This window comes from Oncorhynchus nerka, linkage group LG14 (genome assembly GCF_034236695.1).
Source record: "Oncorhynchus nerka isolate Pitt River linkage group LG14, Oner_Uvic_2.0, whole genome shotgun sequence".
Classification (NCBI taxonomy): domain Eukaryota; kingdom Metazoa; phylum Chordata; class Actinopteri; order Salmoniformes; family Salmonidae; genus Oncorhynchus; species Oncorhynchus nerka.
In genome coordinates, this window is record NC_088409.1 from 34,374,022 (window position 1) to 34,391,633 (window position 17,612).

The following is a 17,612-nucleotide window of genomic DNA, read 5'->3' on the forward strand; positions in this document are numbered from 1 at the left end:
TGTTGATCCAAGGAGGGTTACTGGGAAATTTTTAAGCGATACAAGACGCCATATTGCTCTCAGCTGGACTCGGGAGTTTGCGTGAAGGAAATAATAATACCTAGCTATACCTAGGAGTTTCTGACATTATTCATCTTAAATGGGTAAGAGCAATACAATCGTCACAACCTTTTTATTGTTGTTTTCTTTTTTTTATCACGAATTATCTGGTAACTTGGCATGACGATGGTTGCTAAACGAGGGGACCGGAGAGGGGTGTAAAGGAAGCTAGCTAGCTAACGATGTAGCTAGCTATCGCTTGCTGTGTTATTAGCAAGAACAATCTCTTAAAAAGCTGTGGTTTGGGTCTAAATGCAGTTTTGGATACAGTTGCCTATTATAATTGATTTTACAGCTGTTTTAAGTATTATTTTGCTAACGATACGAATACGTTAGGTTTTTGAACACCATGTAATTTAATTCAATTAATACTAATAATGTATTAGCTAGGTAGCCAGCATGCTACTACTAGTTGCTGTGTGCTAGGCCAGTGGCTTCCAACCTTTTTGGGTTATTGTACCACCAACTGAATTTTGCTCTGCCCGGAGTACCCCACCATGTGCATTTTACCAATAAGCCTAAGGTCTCGTGAGCCTTCTCAAGTACCCCCTGTGGATAGGCCAGGGACCCCTCCCCAGGCCAGGGGTCCTACTAGGTAGTACCGCTGGTTTGGAACCACTGTACTAGGCCGTACTGTACTACTTGCTAGAGAGGAACCCGGTTTCTTGCGATTGGAGATATCCAGCCTGGAAGACGACTGATTCCCCCAGAAAATACAATGTCAATGTGACGCTGCAGCAAGACAGTGGTTAATGTTAGCTAACATTCATTAGCTTGCTGATGCGCATGTCATCTTTATCTAGCTAACTAGATAGCCAGGAATGGCATTATTTGACTCGCTAGCTAACACAAAGATTACTAATAGATGAGATCATCGATCGCTATTTTTGTTTTAACTTGACTAATCTAACGTTGATTATATTATGATGACAGCGAGCGAGAAACATTTGATATTGTATTTCTTTGATCACCAGTCTTCTTCATCAGCTATCAAACTCACCTCAACTGCTGTTTTCGTGTGAAGATGTGCATGGCAGGGTTTGTCTTCAAATCCCCTTTTGGCCAACCAATCCAAATTCACATCGAGAGTTATTTAATTTATTTGAATTTCCATTAAGCGCCTATGTTAACAACAACCTTAGCTAGCTAGTCAGTCAAGTTTGCCTGTCTGTGGCTGCTGTGAATTCACAAGTTCGTATATTTGACTGTTTAGGATAACGTTATGTTTATCCTTATTTCCCCAGATGAGATGGCAAGCCCAGGGAATGACCGAATGAAGAGTTACAAGAACAAAGCGCTGAACCCACAGGAGATGCGCCGGAGGAGAGAGGAGGAGGGGATCCAACTCCGCAAACAGAAGAGAGAAGAGCAGGTAGGGTGCTTCTAGTTCTTACGCCTGGACCACTGAATCAGCTATTCTCCATTTTTATTTATGTAACTAGGCAAGTCAGTTAAGAACAAAGTCTTATTTACAATGAAAGCCTAGGAACACTGGGTTAACTGCCTTGTTCAGAGGCAGAACGACAGATTGTTACGTTGTCAGCTCGGAGATTCGATCTAGCAACCTTTCGGTTACTGGCCCAACGCTCTAACCACTAGGCTGCCTGCCGCGCGATTCTGTGGAGACAAACCTAGTCTCATTCAATTTGACCATGTAAATGCCTTTTGAATGGTAAATCTTCTCCAGATATAAGTCATTTTTTTATTGACCTGTTATAGTTGTCTTTGGTTTGTTTGTGTTGTAGTGAGTCAGTGTCCTACTAACACTTACCTCTCCCTCTTCTCCCAGCTGTTCAAGAGGAGGAATGTGTGTGTGCCCTCGGGCGATGAGTCCATGTTGGAATGCCCTGTCCAGGACCCTGACATCAGCTCCACTGCACCAGTCTCAGGTGTAAGTGACCATTACTCCAATTGCCCCATTTTCTTACTCTCGTGGTCTACACTCTGCACCGAGGGACTAGTTACCTGTTGAAAGACAATGACATTACTCCATAAAATAAGTACAAAGAATGTTGGGGAAACAGAAGATTCTTAAACACATGGTTACTTGTCTTTTCTCTTCAGTATCCAAACAAGACAAGAGTTTTTGGTTTTCAAAGCAATCTGCGATTAAAACTAGATGAAGGTCTTTAGTCCTAAGTGCACTTTACGTGATCAACCTGTCAGGTGTAGCCCTACATCGCTTGCCCTGCAATATGTGTATGTAGTGTCAGAGTACATGGTTTTGTATGTCATTCACATTTTTATGTATGTTGACTTGTGTGTGTGTAGGAAGGTGTCATAACTCCAGACATGATCCAGATGATCTTCTCTGAGGATCCAGACCAGCAGCTGATTGCCACACAGAAATTCAGGAAGTTACTCTCCAAAGGTCTGTGTGAATCATTCAATTCATAACATTTACATTTAAGTCATTTAGCAGACGCTCTTATCCAGAGCGACTTACAAATTGGTGCATTCACCTTATGACATCCAGTGGAACAGTAGTGCATCTAAATCTTTTAGGGGGGTGAGAGGGATTACTTTATCCTATCCTAGGTATTCCTTAAAGAGGTGGGGTTTCAGGTGTCTCCGGAAGGTGGTGATTGACTCCGCTGTCCTGGCGTCGTGAGGGAGTTTGTTCCACCATTGGGGGGCCAGAGCAGCGAACAGTTTTGACTGGGCTGAGCGGGAACTGTACTTCCTCAGTGGTAGGGAGGCGAGCAGGCCAGAGGTGGCTGAACGCAGTGCCCTTGTTTGGGTGTAGGGCCTGATCAGAGCCTGGAGGTACTGAGGTGCCGTTCCCCTCACAGCTCCGTAGGCAAGCACCATGGTCTTGTAGCGGATGCGAGCTTCAACTGGAAGCCAGTGGAGAGAGCGGAGGAGCGGGGTGACGTGAGAGAACTTGGGAAGGTTGAACACCAGACGGGCTGCGGCGTTCTGGATGAGTTGTAGGGGTTTAATGGCACAGGCAGGGAGCCCAGCCAACAGCGAGTTGCAGTAATCCAGACGGGAGATGACAAGTGCCTGGATTAGGACCTGCGCCGCTTCCTGTGTGAGGCAGGGTCGTACTCTGCGGATGTTGTAGAGCATGAACCTACAGGAACGGGCCACCGCCTTGATGTTATTTGAGAACGACAGGGTGTTGTCCAGGATCACGCCAAGGTTCTTAGCGCTCTGGGAGGAGGACACAGTGGATTTGTCAACCGTGATGGCGAGATCATGGAACGGGCAGTCCTTCCCCGGGAGGAAGAGCAGCTCCGTCTTGCCGAGGTTCAGCTTGAGGTGGTGATCCGTCATCCACACTGATATGTCTGCCAGACATGCAGAGATGCGATTCGCCACCTGGTCATCAGAAGGGGGAAAGGAGAAGATTAATTGTGTGTCGTCTGCATAGCAATGATAGGAGAGACCATGTGAGGTTATGACAGAGCCAAGTGACTTGGTGTATAGCGAGAATAGGAGAGGGCCTAGAACAGAGCCCTGGGGGACACCAGTGGTGAGAGCACGTGGTGTGGAGACGGATTCTCGCCACGCCACCTGGTAGGAGCGACCTGTCAGGTAGGACGCAATCCAAGCGTGGGCCGCGCCGGAGATGCCCAACTCGGAGAGGGTGGAGAGGAGTATCTGATGGTTCACAGTATCGAAGGCAGCCGATAGGTCTAGAAGGATGAGAGCAGAGGAGAGAGAGTTAGCTTTAGCAGTGCGGAGCGCCTCCGTGATACAGAGAAGAGCAGTCTCAGTTGAATGACTAGTCTTGAAACCTGACTGATTTGGATCAAGAAGGTCATTCTGAGAGAGATAGCGGGAGAGCTGGCCAAGGACGGCACGTTCAAGAGTTTTGGAGAGAAAAGAAAGAAGGGATACTGGTCTGTAGTTGTTGACATCGGAGGGATCGAGTGTAGGTTTTTTCAGAAGGGGTGCAACTCTCGCTCTCTTGAAGACGGAAGGGACGTAGCCAGCGGTCAGGGATGAGTTGATGAGCGAGGTGAGGTAAGGGAGAAGGTCTCCGGAAATGGTCTGGAGAAGAGAGGAGGGGATAGGGTCAAGCGGGCAGGTTGTTGGGCGGCCGGCCGTCACAAGACGCGAGATTTCATCTGGAGAGAGAGGGGAGAAAGAGGTCAGAGCACAGGGTAGGGCAGTGTGAGCAGAACCAGCGGTGTCGTTTGACTTAGCAAACGAGGATCGGATGTCGTCGACCTTCTTTTCAAAATGGTTGACGAAGTCATCTGCAGAGAGGGAGGAGGGGGAGGGGGAGGAGGATTCAGGAGGGTGGAGAAGGTGGCAAAGAGCTTCCTAGGGTTAGAGGCAGATGCTTGGAATTTAGAGTGGTAGAAAGTGGCTTTAGCAGCAGAGAGAGAAGAGGAAAATGTAGAGAGGAGGGAGTGAAAGGATGCCAGGTCCGCAGGGAGGCGAGTTTTCCTCCATTTCCGCTCGGCTGCCCGGAGCCCTGTTCTGTGAGCTCGCAATGAGTCGTCGAGCCACGGAGCGGGAGGGGAGGACCGAGCCGGCCTGGAGGATAGGGGACATAGAGAGTCAAAGGATGCAGAAAGGGAGGAGAGGAGGGTTGAGGAGGCAGAATCAGGAGATAGGTTGGAGAAGGTTTGAGCAGAGGGAAGAGATGATAGGATGGAAGAGGAGAGAGTAGCGGGGAGAGAGAGCGAAGGTTGGGACGGCGCGATACCATCCGAGTAGGGGCAGTGTGGGAAGTGTTGGATGAGAGCGAGAGGGAAAAGGATACAAGGTAGTGGTCGGAGACTTGGAGGGGAGTTGCAATGAGGTTAGTGGAAGAACAGCATCTAGTAAAGATGAGGTCGAGCGTATTTCCTGCCTTGTGAGTAGGGGGGAAGGTGAGAGGGTGAGGTCAAAAGAGGAGAGGAGTGGAAAGAAGGAGGCAGAGAGGAATGAGTCAAAGGTAGACGTGGGGAGGTTAAAGTCGCCCAGAACTGTGAGAGGTGAGCCGTCCTCAGGAAAGGAGCTTATCAAGGCATCAAGCTCATTGATGAACTCTCCGAGGAACCTGGAGGGCGATAAATGATAAGGATGTTAAGCTTGAAAGGGCTGGTAACTGTGACAGCATGGAATTCAAAGGAGGCGATAGACAGATGGGTAAGGGGAGAAAGAGAGAATGACCACTTGGGAGAGATGAGGATCCCGGTGCCACCACCCTGCTGACCAGAAGCTCTCGGGGTGTGCGAGAACACGTGGGCAGACGAAGAGAGAGCAGTAGGAGTAGCAGTGTTGTCTGTGGTGATCCATGTTTCCGTCAGTGCCAAGAAGTCGAGGGACTGGAGGGAGGCATAGGCTGAGATGAACTCTGCCTTGTTGGCCGCAGATCGGCAGTTCCAGAGGCTACCGGAGACCTGGAACTCCACGTGGGTCGTGCGCGCTGGAACCACCAGATTAGGGTTGCCGCGGCCACGCGGTATGGAGCGTTTGTATGGTCTGTGCAGAGAGGAGAGAACAGGGATAGACAGACACATAGTTGACAGGCTACACAAGAGGCTACGCTAATGCAAAGGAGATTGGAATGACAAGTGGACTACACGTCTCGAGTGTTCAGAAAGTTAAGCTTACGTAGCAAGAATCTTATTGACTAAAATGATTAAAATGATACACCCCCAATGCAGGGCTCATGCCACCTGTATTATCTAGGTTGATTCCCCGATGGGACACAATTCCCTATTTTGTGCACTACTTTTGACCTGGACCCACTATATAGGGAATAGGGTTCCATTTGGGACAGACGCATAGTTTGGTCTTGTATAGTATGTTTTCTCAACAACAAAGATGGGTTGTTCGTTCCAAATGCCTGCAAGTAATGCCTTTGTTGGACCTGATGCTATTCCCTCAACACCGTATTGGAGTGTTTTAGCATCACACGTTTTCAGCCATGAACCAAGAAGTATTTAAGCTAGTAGTGTGATGTCATTGTCATGCACTCTTCTCCCTCCTCATCAGAGCCCAACCCCCCCATCGATGAGGTCATCCTCACCCCAGGGGTCGTCAATAAGTTTGTGGAGTTCCTCAAGAGGAGTGAGAACTGCACTCTTCAGGTGGGTCAGGTGGCTGGGTCTCTGTCTGTCTGTTATTTGGAAGTGCTGGGAATTCTTGGTTTGGTCTGTTAGAAATCGTAAAATGTATTCACTACACAAAATGACACTAACAGAAAGCTGTTGGAATATATGAAATGAAGTCAGATTCTTTAATGTTATATCGCATCCTGTTGGCATTAGTCAGTGTGCATGACATCTGCATTGTATTGCTCCCTGCCAAAAGACATAGCTAGTTAACTTTCCTCTGCCTCTTTATGACACTTTCAATCATAACTCTTCAGCCTGTGTATCTGTCTATGAGGGCTTGTACTATGCTCCCCATGTGACCATTGTGTGAACTGTGTGTGTGACACAGTTTGAGGCAGCCTGGGCCCTAACCAACATTGCCTCTGGGACCTTCCTGCACACCAAGGTGGTTATCGAGACGGGAGCCGTGCCCATCTTCATCGAGCTGCTCAACTCGGACTACGAGGACGTCCAGGAGCAGGTGACTGAACAGCCTGGGGGGCTGAAGCCCTTGGGGCAGGGTTGCAGCAGGATGGGGGGGGGCTGAAGCCCTTGGGGCAGGGTTGCAGCAGGATGGGACACTAACACATGGCTCACAGTGATTGCTAGCAGGAATGGGAATAAGATGTCATGGAATTTGTCCCGCCAAGAAGATTCTATCTGAATAGTAAACCAGCTATGTTTGCGTTCCCTAAATATAAACGCTGTGGCTGCATTCTGATTTTCTACCGTTCTCCCTGAAGTGTTCTCTTATTCACTCCCCTTCCATGGGTTTTAACGTAGCCAAACACTAAGCAATCCCAGCCCAGTATGGTCCTAGCTGTGTGGTTATGTAGCAGTATATGGTATGGCCATCCAAGCCCAGCTCTGTATGGTGCTGTGTTTGTGTGGAAATATAGCTTAGCTGCAGCACTGTATACTATGGCTCCTAGCTGCATGCAAATATAGCTGCACTGTTACAGAATGGCAATATGCATGGCTGCTGAGTTAGATGTGATGAGTGATTGGTGTGTTTCAGGCCGTGTGGGCCCTGGGGAACATCGCCGGGGACAACGCAGAGTGCAGAGACTACGTTCTCAACTGTGGCATCCTGCCCTCCTTACAACAGTACGTGTGTGTGCGCACACTTGGTTTTATCAGTCTGTAGGCCCATGCCGTTTTAACAAGGAGAAGTAGAGTTTCATACCATTACCTAATACATTGTATAATCCGATTAGTCAGGTTTAACAGTTTAATTGTGGTCAGAGAAACAAGGTGTACTGAGAACTGTTCTCTCCCCCTGCAGGCTGCTGGCTAAATCCAACCGTCTCACCACAACTAGGAATGCTGTATGGGCTCTGTCTAACCTGTGTAGAGGGAAGAACCCCCCTCCAGACTTCACCAAGGTAATAGGGTCTATTCCCACACTGCCCAATCAGAGGACAGTTCTAACAGTCCAACAGATCTCACCTGTCAAATGCACAAACCACTCTGGGATTTGGACTAGTTTCTCTCAAAGCCATTCTCTTAGCAAAACTTAATGTTCTCCTTTCACCATTATCCCTCTTTCTGTCTGTCTTCCTCCCTTCACTCTTTTCTTCTTATTTGCTCTCCTTCCCAGGTGTCTCCCTGTCTGAGTGTGCTGTCCAGGCTGCTGTTCAGTAGTGACCCAGATGTGTTGGCTGATGCCTGCTGGGCCCTCTCTTACCTGTCTGACGGACCCAATGACAAGATACAGACCGTCATCGACTCTGGGGTCTGCCGCAGACTGGTGGAGCTACTCATGTAAGTACTACTAGACACAAACCCACACAAGAAATTGAGATGTTGGTGCACACTGACTGGTGTTTTTGGTCTTCCCCAGGCACAGTGATTATAAGGTGGTCTCTCCTGCGCTGCGTGCGGTGGGAAACATAGTGACAGGAGATGACATTCAGACTCAGGTAGAACTAGTTTTTATTTTCTTGCTACCTCCCCAATGGCTTTGTCTCTTCACCCTGATGTGTGTGAAGTTTTGATCCTTCACATGGTCCTAGCTGTGTGCATTGATTGTTCCAGGTGATTCTGAACTGCTCGGCGTTGCCATGCCTATTACACCTGCTCAGCAGTCCCAAGGAGTCCATCAAGAAGGAGGCCTGCTGGACTGTGTCTAACATTACAGCTGGGAACAGAGCACAGATCCAGGTGTGTGTGTACCTGTGCTTGATGGTAGCACAGTGTTTTAAGTAGTTGTCTGAGGGCTTTTATCATTGAGTTATACACTGAGTGTACAGAACATTAAACACCTTCTTAATTTTGAGTTGCACCCCCTTTTGCCCTCAAAACAACAGCAATACGTTGGGGCATGCACATTACAAGGTGTCGAAAGCGTTCCACAGGGATGCTGGCCCATGATGACTCCATTGCGTCGCACAGTTGTGTCAAGTTGACTGGATGTTCTTTGGGTGTTGGACCGTTCTTGATACACACGGGAAACTGTTCAGCGTGAAAATCCCAGCAGTGTTGCAGTTGTTGACACAAACTGGTGCGCCTGTCACCTGCTAGCATTCCCTGTTCAAAGGCACTTCAATCTTTTGTCTTGCCTATACTTTTGCCCATCGTTTGTCTTGCCCATACTTTTGCCCATTTGTCTTGTTCAATCCAGGGCTCAAGGCTTAAAAATCCTTCTTTAACGTGTCTCCTCCCCTTTAACAGGTGACATCAATAAGGGATCATAGCTTTCACCTGGTCAGTCTGTCATGGAAAGAGCAGGTGTTCATAATGTTTTGTACACTCTGTAGGTCATTATTGCTAAAATGTCACAAGGTGCAGAGCGTTCAATTTGCCTCCTGGGGTCAAGGAGACCCCCAGCTCTGGAAAAACCATTGACAACTACATGCTGTTTTCAAGGGATTGTTAAAATAATGTTAACTATTTGGTTGTTATATCATCCCCTTAATAGTGGCTGATATTGTGAGTCTACCTTCACGTATCTGAAATTCCATGATCAATTTATGATTACTGATCATGAAAAGCATGCAGTTACATGCTTTATAACTCTGATGATAGAGCTGAATTTTATTTTATTTTTATTTTTATTTCACCTTTATTTAACCAGGTAGGCTAGTTGAGAACAGGTTCTCATTTGCACCTGCGACCTGGCCAAGATAAAGCATAGCAGTGTGAACAGACAACACAGAGTTACACATGGAGTAAACAATTAACAAGTCAATAACACAGTAGAGAAAAAAGGGGAGTCTATATACAATGTGTGCAAAAGGCATGAGGAGGTAGGCGAATAATTACAATATTGCAGATTAACACTGGAGTGATAAATGATCAGATGATCATGTACAGGTAGAGATATTGGTGTGCAAAAGAGCAGAAAAGTAAATAAATAAAAACTGTGGGGATGAGGTAGGTGAAAATGGGTGGACTATTTACCAATAGATTATGTACAGCTGCAGCGATCGGTTAGCTGCTCAGATAGCTGATGTTTGAAGTTGGTGAGGGAGATAAAAGTCTCCAACTTCAGCGATTTTTGCAATTCGTTCCAGTCACAGGCAGCAGAGTACTGGAACGAAAGGCGGCCGAATGAGGTGTTGGCTTTAGGGATGCTCAATGAGATACACCTGCTGGAGCGCGTGCTACGGATGGGTGTTGCCATCGTGACCAGTGAGCTGAGATAAGGCGGAGCTTTGCCTAGCATGGCCTTGTAGATGACCTGGAGCCAGTGGGTCTGGCGACGAATATGTAGCGAGGGCCAGCCGACTAGAGCATACAGGTCGCAGTGGTGGGTAGTATAAGGTGCTTTAGTGACAAAACGGATGGCACTGTGATAAACTGCATCCAGTTTGCTGAGAAGAGTGTTGGAAGCAATTTTGTAGATGACATCGCCGAAGTCGAGGATCGGTAGGATAGTCAGTTTTACTAGGGTAAGCTTGGCAGCGTGAGTGAAGGAGGCTTTGTTGCGGAATAGAAAGCCGACTCTTGATTTGATTTTCGATTGGAGATGTTTGATATGGGTCTGGAAGGAGAGTTTGCAGTCTAGCCAGACACCTAGGTACTTATAGGTGTCCACATATTCAAGGTCGGAACCATCCAGTGTGGTGATGCTAGTCGGGCAAGCGGGTGCAGGCAGCGATCGGTTGAAAAGCATGCATTTGGTTTTACTAGCGTTTAAGAGCAGTTGGAGGCCATGGAACGAGTGTTGTATGGCATTGAAGCTCGATTGGAGGTTAGATAGCACAGTGTCCAATGACGGGCCGAAAGTGTATAGAATGGTGTCGTCTGCGTAGAGGTGGATCAGGGAATCGCCCGCAGCAAGAGCAACATCATTGATATACACAGAGAAAAGAGTCGGCCCGAGAATTGAACCCTGTGGCACCCCCATAGAGACTGCCAGAGGACCGGACAACATGCCCTCCGATTTGACACACTGAACTCTGTCTGCAAAGTAATTGGTGAACCAGGCAAGGCAGTCATCCGAAAAACCGAGGCTACTGAGTCTGCCGATAAGAATGTGGTGATTGACAGAGTCGAAAGCCTTGGCAAGGTCGATGAAGACGGCTGCACAGTACTGTCTTTTATCGATGGCGGTTATGATGTCGTTTAGTACCTTGAGTGTGGCTGAGGTGCAACCGTGACCGGCTCGGAAACCAGATTGCATAGCGGAGACGGTACGGTGGGATTCAAGATGATCAGTGACCTGTTTGTTGACTTGGCTTTCGAAGACCTTAGATAGGCAGGGCAGAATGGATATAGGTCTGTAACAGTTTGGGTCCAGGGTGTCTCCCCCTTTGAAGAGGGGGATGACTGCGGCAGCTTTCCAATCCTTGGGGATCTCAGACGATAGGAAAGAGAGGTTGAACAGGCTGGTAATAGGGGTTACGACAATGGCGGCGGATAGTTTCAGAAATAGAGGGTCCAGATTGTCAAGCCCAGCTGATTTATACGGGTCCAGGTTTTGCAGCTCTTTCAGAACATCTACTATCTGGATTTGGGTAAAGGAGAACCTGGAGAGGCTTGGGCGAGGAGCTGCGGGGGGGCCGGAGCTGTTGGCCGAGGTAGGAGTAGCCAGGCGGAAGGCATGGCCAGCCGTTGAGAAATGCTTGTTGAAGTTTTCGATAATCATGGATTTGTCGGTGGTGACCGTGTTCCCTAGCCTCAGTGCAGTGGGCAGCTGGGAGGAGGTGCTCTTGTTCTCCATGGACTTCACAGTGTCCCAGAACTTTTTGGGGTTGGAGCTACAGGATGCAAACTTCTGCCTGAAGAAGCTGGCCTTAGCTTTCCTGACTGACTGCGTGTATTGGTTCCTGACTTCCCTGAACAGTTGCATATCGCGGGGACTGTTCGATGCTATTGCAGTCCGCCACAGGATGTTTTTGTGCTGGTCGAGGGCAGTCAGGTCTGGAGTGAACCAAGGGCTGTATCTGTTCTTAGTTCTGCATTTTTTGAACGGAGCATGCTTATCTAATATGGTTAGGAAGTTACTCTTAAAGAATGACCAGGCATCCTCAACTGACGGGATGAGGTCAATGTCCTTCCAGGATACCCGGGCCAGGTCGATTAGAAAGGCTTGCTCACAGAAGTGTTTTAGGGAGCGTTTGACAGTGATGAGGGGTGGTCGTTTGACTGCGGCACCGTAGCGGATACAGGCAATGAGGCAGTGGTCGCTGAGATCCTGGTTGAAGACAGCGGAGGTGTATTTGGAGGGCCAGTTGGTCAGGATGACGTCTATGAGGGTGCCCTTACTTACAGAGTTAGGGTTGTACCTGGTGGGTTCCTTGATGATTTGTGTGAGATTGAGGGCATCTAGCTTAGATTGTAGGACTGCCGGGGTGTTAAGCATATCCCAGTTTAGGTCACCTAACAGAACAAACTCAGAAGCTAGATGGGGGGCAATCAATTCACAAATGGTGTCCAGGGGCACAGCTGGGAGCTGAGGGGGGGTCGGTAGCAGGCGGCAACAGTGAGAGACTTATTTCTGGAGAGAGTAATTTTCAGAATTAGTAGTTCGAACTGTTTGGGTATGGACCTGGAAAGTATGACATTACTTTGCAGGCTATCTCTGCAGTAGACTGCGACTCCTCCCCCTTTGGCAGTTCTATCTTGACGGTTATAGTTGGGTAATCTCTGAATTTTTGGTGGCCTTCCTGAGCCAGGATTCAGACACGGCAAGGACATCAGGGTTAGCAGAGTGTGCTAAAGCAGTGAGTAAAACAAACTTGGGGAGGAGGCTTCTAATGTTGACATGCATGAAACCAAGGAATAATCTGAACTGTGTAGTTCTGGGGGGAGGGGGGGTCTATATAATATGTCATCTCACTGTTCTATCTCTCTGTCTTGGTCAGACGGTGATAGATGCCAACATCTTCCCAGTGCTGATAGAGATTCTTCAGAAGGCAGAGTTCCGTACCAGGAAGGAAGCAGCGTGGGCTATAACCAACGCTACCTCTGGGGGCACTCCTGAGCAGATCAGGTAATAACGCACGTCAAATTCTTGAAAATAGAACCGGGGCTATCATTTTGGAGACTTGTTGCTTACACCAAGAATTCGTTAAATGAATGTGAGTAGTCTCATGCTCGACTAGTTTTGTCCCAGTGTAGCAGGCCTGTATAACCCTATATCTGCAAAACCAAATGTAACAAATGTGAGTAAATCTAAATCTGTCTGTCTTGCTGTCCCTGTAGGTACCTGGTTAGTCTGAACACTATCAAGCCCATGTGTGACCTGCTGACAGTGATGGACAGTAAGATAGTGCAGGTGTCACTGAACGGCCTGGAGAACATCCTGAGACTGGGAGAGCAGGAGGCCAAGCAGAACGGCACCGGCATCAATCCTTACTGTGCCCTCATAGAGGAAGCCTATGGTATGTTACACATTCACACACCATCAGAGAATGGGACAGGCATCAACCCATAGATGTACGCTCAATTCTGTTTCTCCACCTTTTCCCTGAAATTGCACATTTCTCGTGGATTTACAAGGAATGTACTGATGTAAGGAGGCAGAGGGAACAATTGCACTCTTCAGGGAGAAGGAGAAATGTCATTATGCTATGGATAATCACTTAGCCAGTGGAATGCACACACTGTTCCACTAGATGGCAGTAGATATGTTGCTGTGAAGTGAATAGTGTACTCTGTAGTTCTTATCTAATGAGATGCAAGGACACATGCTGCCAAATTTAAACAGCCATTCGTTAGTGATTTATGACTCAGTATTGTCATGTGAGTCACTAAGGCCTGATATTAATTTGTGTGCGTATGTGTATCCGCTGGCTTTTCTTACAAGCACTGATTTTAGCTTATGGCTGCTTTATTTGAGAAAGTTGTATTTGCAATGACTGTGTAGATGTCGTACCTACCTTCGTTGAATGCACTGACTGTAAGTTGCTCTGGATAATAACATCTGCTAAATGTAAAAATGTCCACGTCAGGTCTGGACAAGATCGAGTTCTTGCAGAGCCATGAGAATCAGGAGATCTACCAGAAGGCTTTTGACCTGATCGAGCACTACTTTGGTGTGGAGGAGGAGGACGCTAGCATCGCCCCGCAGGTGGACCAGAACCAAGGCCAGTTTATCTTCCAGCAACAGGACGGGCCCATGGAGGGCTTCCAGCTCTAACCACACCTTGACCTTCACCCCTCTGAGTATCTACCACCCCCCCAGGGGAGTCCAGTCTCCATAGGGCTGTTTAGACCTGAACTGATGACACTACCCCATCTCGCCTCTCTCACTGGACCCACCTGCTCTACCTCTCTCCAAATCTTCCTCTCCTGCAAGGCTAGCCTTGCCCTGCCACAGCACCCTATCTGGAAAGGGCGAGAGAGGGAGCATGAGAGAGAGAGAACCTGACTGACTGAAAGACTGACTGAGGACAGCTCATTCTTAGTGTTTGAGACTTCCTGGAGCTGTATGCAGCGTGTGGGTTGTTTTTTTCTATTGTAGACTATACCGTCTGTGCAGTGGCAAGCCTCCTAACATGGTAGGCATAGGAAAGAAAGAGTTGGCTGATATTTTGTCTTACTCCTAAAAATGTTTTTTTATTTTATAATTTCCTGTGATATTATTATTATTATTACGACACTGGTGTCTCAATCACCCTCCATATCTCCTTTTTAAATGTGAAACTACCTCTTCAGTCTTCAAAAAGAAAACAAAAGATATGAAGCATTTTGACTGAGGATTCTCTGGATTTCACCAGATAGTCCAAGTAAAACTCCTATCCCAACTAGTGTCCTGAAGAGGTTTAGTGACTGTATCAGCTCATTTCCTAACTTCTTGTACCCTTTGACCAGAGCTGAGAGAACAGTTGGCTACAGACAGCCTACTGTTTTCGTTGGAGGATGTACATTGTGTCAAGATGATGTGTGTATTCCAGTGACATTATTATTTAAGTTGGAGAGCAGGTGGACATCTTTCTCTGGGGTCTCTCTTCAATGATAAAATTGACAATGGTTGACCTGGAGATTCCTAATCTTATTTATTCTGTTGAAATGTCTTTCAGTTCCTTGACCCTGGCTGCAATATTAACTTTAGAATAACAGAACACCAGTTGCATCGTACTGACCGCAGTAATGTAGATGCATTATGTAGGGAAACACTGCATGTCACTTGCTGCATTAGTCAGCATAGCGTTCAGCCAGGCTTATGCTTATCTGTAACAACGTTACGGTAGGATTGACACAACGTTAGGGTAACGTTGAGGAGTGTTCTGCTTGTGTGAGTGCTCCTTATTGAAGCGCCGCCAGCCAGCCACAGTACAGTGCCAAACTGGTTAGGTTCAGTGACTAGTATCTGTTGTGTGATGCAGTGTCTGTCTGTAACAATCTCCAGGTGAATAAAAACACAGGCTCTCAGAGTTCTTTTGTAGTTGTGTTTTTTCCTGTCATCTCACCATGAGTTATTATGATGTCATGACTTATTTGTTTTGCTGAAGTCTTTTTTTTGTTTTATCGGTGGTGGCTAACCTTACATTGGACTTAACGCTATTGGACGTTGATATAAAATGCTCAGTTGAACTTGAGTGCTTTGTATATTATATATACATGTAAGAAATTATATGGGGGCAAAAATACCTAATTGGAAGGGGTGATTTATTAATTGCAGTATAATGTGTTTTCTGACTGAGATATGCAATGTTGTACTTATTGTTGAGTCTTTGCACACTTACCTGTTGCTGCTTTATTCTGATATTTTGTTGGGTATGTGTTTGTTTCCTGGTTCCCCTCACATTTACAACTGCTTCTAGAACATGTTTTGTTAAGGACTCCTTACATTTAAAAAAAAACATTTTTTGTTAAATAAAAAATGATATGAACTCTTGATTGGTGAAGGAAACCCAACCTGGCTAAACTGAACTGCTGAGCCTTTATTAGTGTGTGACTACAAGTATTTCAGCATTCTACTTTTCTTTTAGTTTTAAACTCATCACTCCTGAATCCTGGCGCTTTACTTTTGACGTGTTACATTTTTGGAAATTGAAGATGCTGTATACATTTTGAGTACCATATTAATTGATCTTAGGCCTTGGAAATGATATATATTTACGTGAGATGGAAACAGTTTGTAGTGCTACATTTTGTCATGCACATAAAAAATTGTGTATAGTTTTCTAATATTTCTTATGTTTGTACGATTGGATGATATATTATTTTTATGTTTTAGGTTGATTTATTTCTCCCCATTTGGGAATTGTTTTGGCTCTGATACAGAGGCTATAAGGACTACTGTGGTATTCTGTCCAGAATTCTCTAGGTGGTTACCATATCATGCCGCCATTGTGGTTGTTTCCTTTAATCCAATGGACCACAGAGGGCTGTGTGTGAAGCTGGACTAAACAGCTCCTCTCTGTGTTACTCATGGAGCTGTTGTCTGGCTCTCCTTTGAGGAGTTAATGTGGAGTTGACTGTAAAATAATGAAGAATAAAGAAATACAATGATCTGTTACACAAGGCCTCTTGTCGACTGGAATATTGGGGATTTTGTCTTCCAATTTGTTTTCATAGGAACTTGTCTGTTCAATTCTTATGAATGAAACACGTGACCTTACAATAGACTTTGTCTAGCCTGTTACAGTTCTTAAGGGGGACTAGTAGGGAGTCTGACTGCAGCTGATTTTACAAGTCTGGTCCTGGCCCTGTTATCAGAGCATCTTTGTCTGCGGTAACAGTGCATACACTACATGGAGGCATTAGTCCTATGTGTGACTGCTGGAAGTACAGTGCCTTCAGAAAGTATTTACACCCCTTGAAGTGTTGCACACTGAATTTAAAATGGATTAAATTGAGATTTTGTGTCACTGGCCCACGCATAATACCCCATAATGTCAAAGTGGAATTATGTCTTTAGAAAAGTTTTACAAATGTATAAAAAATGATCTGCAATGTCTTGAGTCAACTATTGAACCCCTTTTGTTCTGGCAAGCCTAAATAAGTTCTGGAATACAATGTTGCTTAAGTCACAAGCATGGTCTCACTCTGTGTGAATTAATAGTGTTTAACAAGATTTGTTAATCACTACCTTCTCTTTGTACCCCACACATACAATTGTCTGTAAGGTTCCAGTGAATTTCAAACATTCAACCTCAAAGACCAATTAGGTTTTCCAATGCCTTGCAAACAACAGCACCTATTGGTAGATGGGTAAAATTATTAAGTTATTAATTACACTTTGGATGGTGTATCAATACACCCAGTCACCACAAAGATAGTCTTTCCAAACTCATTTCCCAAAGATGAAGGAACCGCTCAGGACAATGGTGACTTTAAAATAGTTACAAAGTTTAATGGCTGTTCTAGGAGAAAACTGAGGATGGATCAACAGCATTGTAGCTACTCAATAATACTAGCCTAAATGACAGAGTGAAACAAAGGAAGCGTGTACAGGATAAAATTATTCCAAAACATGCATTCTGTTTGCGATAAGGCACTAAAGTAAAACTACAAAATGTTTGCAAAGAAATTAACTTTGTCCTCCATACAAAGTGTTATGTTTGGGGCAAATCCAACACAACACCACTAAGTACCACTCTTCATATTTTCAAGGTGGTTGTGGTTGCATCATGTTATGGGTATGCTTGTCATTGGCAATGACTAGGGAGTTATTTGTTGGTAAAAATAAACAGAATAGAGCTAAGCACAGGCAAATTACTAGATTAAAAAACTGGTTCAGTCTGCTTTCCAACAGACATTGGGAGACAAATTCACCTTTCAGCAGGACAATAACCTAAAACACAAGGCCAAATATACACTGGAGTTGCTTACCAAGATGACATTGGTCCTGAGTGACCCAGTTACAGTTTTGACTTAAATCTTGGGAATCTATGGTAACACTTGATAATGGCTGACTAGCAATGATCGACAACCAACTTGACAGAGCTTGAATAATAAAAAAAAAGTAATTTGCAAATATTGTACAATCCAGGTGTTTAAAGCTGTCAGAGACTTGCCCAAAAACACCCACACAGCTATAATCGCTGCCAAAGGTGATTCTAACATGTATTGACT

At 45.9% G+C, this 17,612-nt stretch overlaps 1 protein-coding gene across 2 annotated transcripts; it reads left to right on the plus strand.

Moving 5' to 3' along the window:
* Window positions 1-41: 41 nt before the first annotated feature.
* Window positions 42-14,965, plus strand: LOC115140918 (importin subunit alpha-6). Of its 2 annotated transcripts, XM_029679378.2 has the most exons (14): window positions 42-143; window positions 1,344-1,471; window positions 1,889-1,990; window positions 2,371-2,470; window positions 6,040-6,134; window positions 6,490-6,621; window positions 7,159-7,247; window positions 7,426-7,525; window positions 7,741-7,904; window positions 7,984-8,062; window positions 8,178-8,303; window positions 12,452-12,579; window positions 12,792-12,970; window positions 13,541-14,965. In XM_029679378.2, exons 1-14 carry the CDS (start codon window positions 140-142, stop codon window positions 13,726-13,728), a joined length of 1,614 nt encoding a protein of 537 aa, XP_029535238.1. In that variant the 5' UTR covers window positions 42-139; the 3' UTR covers window positions 13,729-14,965. The 2 variants fall into 2 exon arrangements, with proteins under 2 accessions (XP_029535238.1, XP_064884087.1); XM_065028015.1 differs by lacking the exon at window positions 42-143 and having other exon boundaries at window positions 1,322-1,471.
* Window positions 14,966-17,612: the final 2,647 nt, after the last annotated feature.

Coding starts and splice junctions, on each gene's coding strand:
- LOC115140918 (XM_065028015.1), top strand. CDS start 1,322: ATGTTTATCCTTATTTCCCCAGATGAGATGGCAAGCCCAGGGAATGAC. Junction 8,304..12,451: donor GGAACAGAGCACAGATCCAG/GTGTGTGTGTAC, acceptor TGTCTTGGTCAG/ACGGTGATAGATGCCAACAT. Junction 12,580..12,791: donor GGCACTCCTGAGCAGATCAG/GTAATAACGCAC, acceptor CTGTCCCTGTAG/GTACCTGGTTAGTCTGAACA.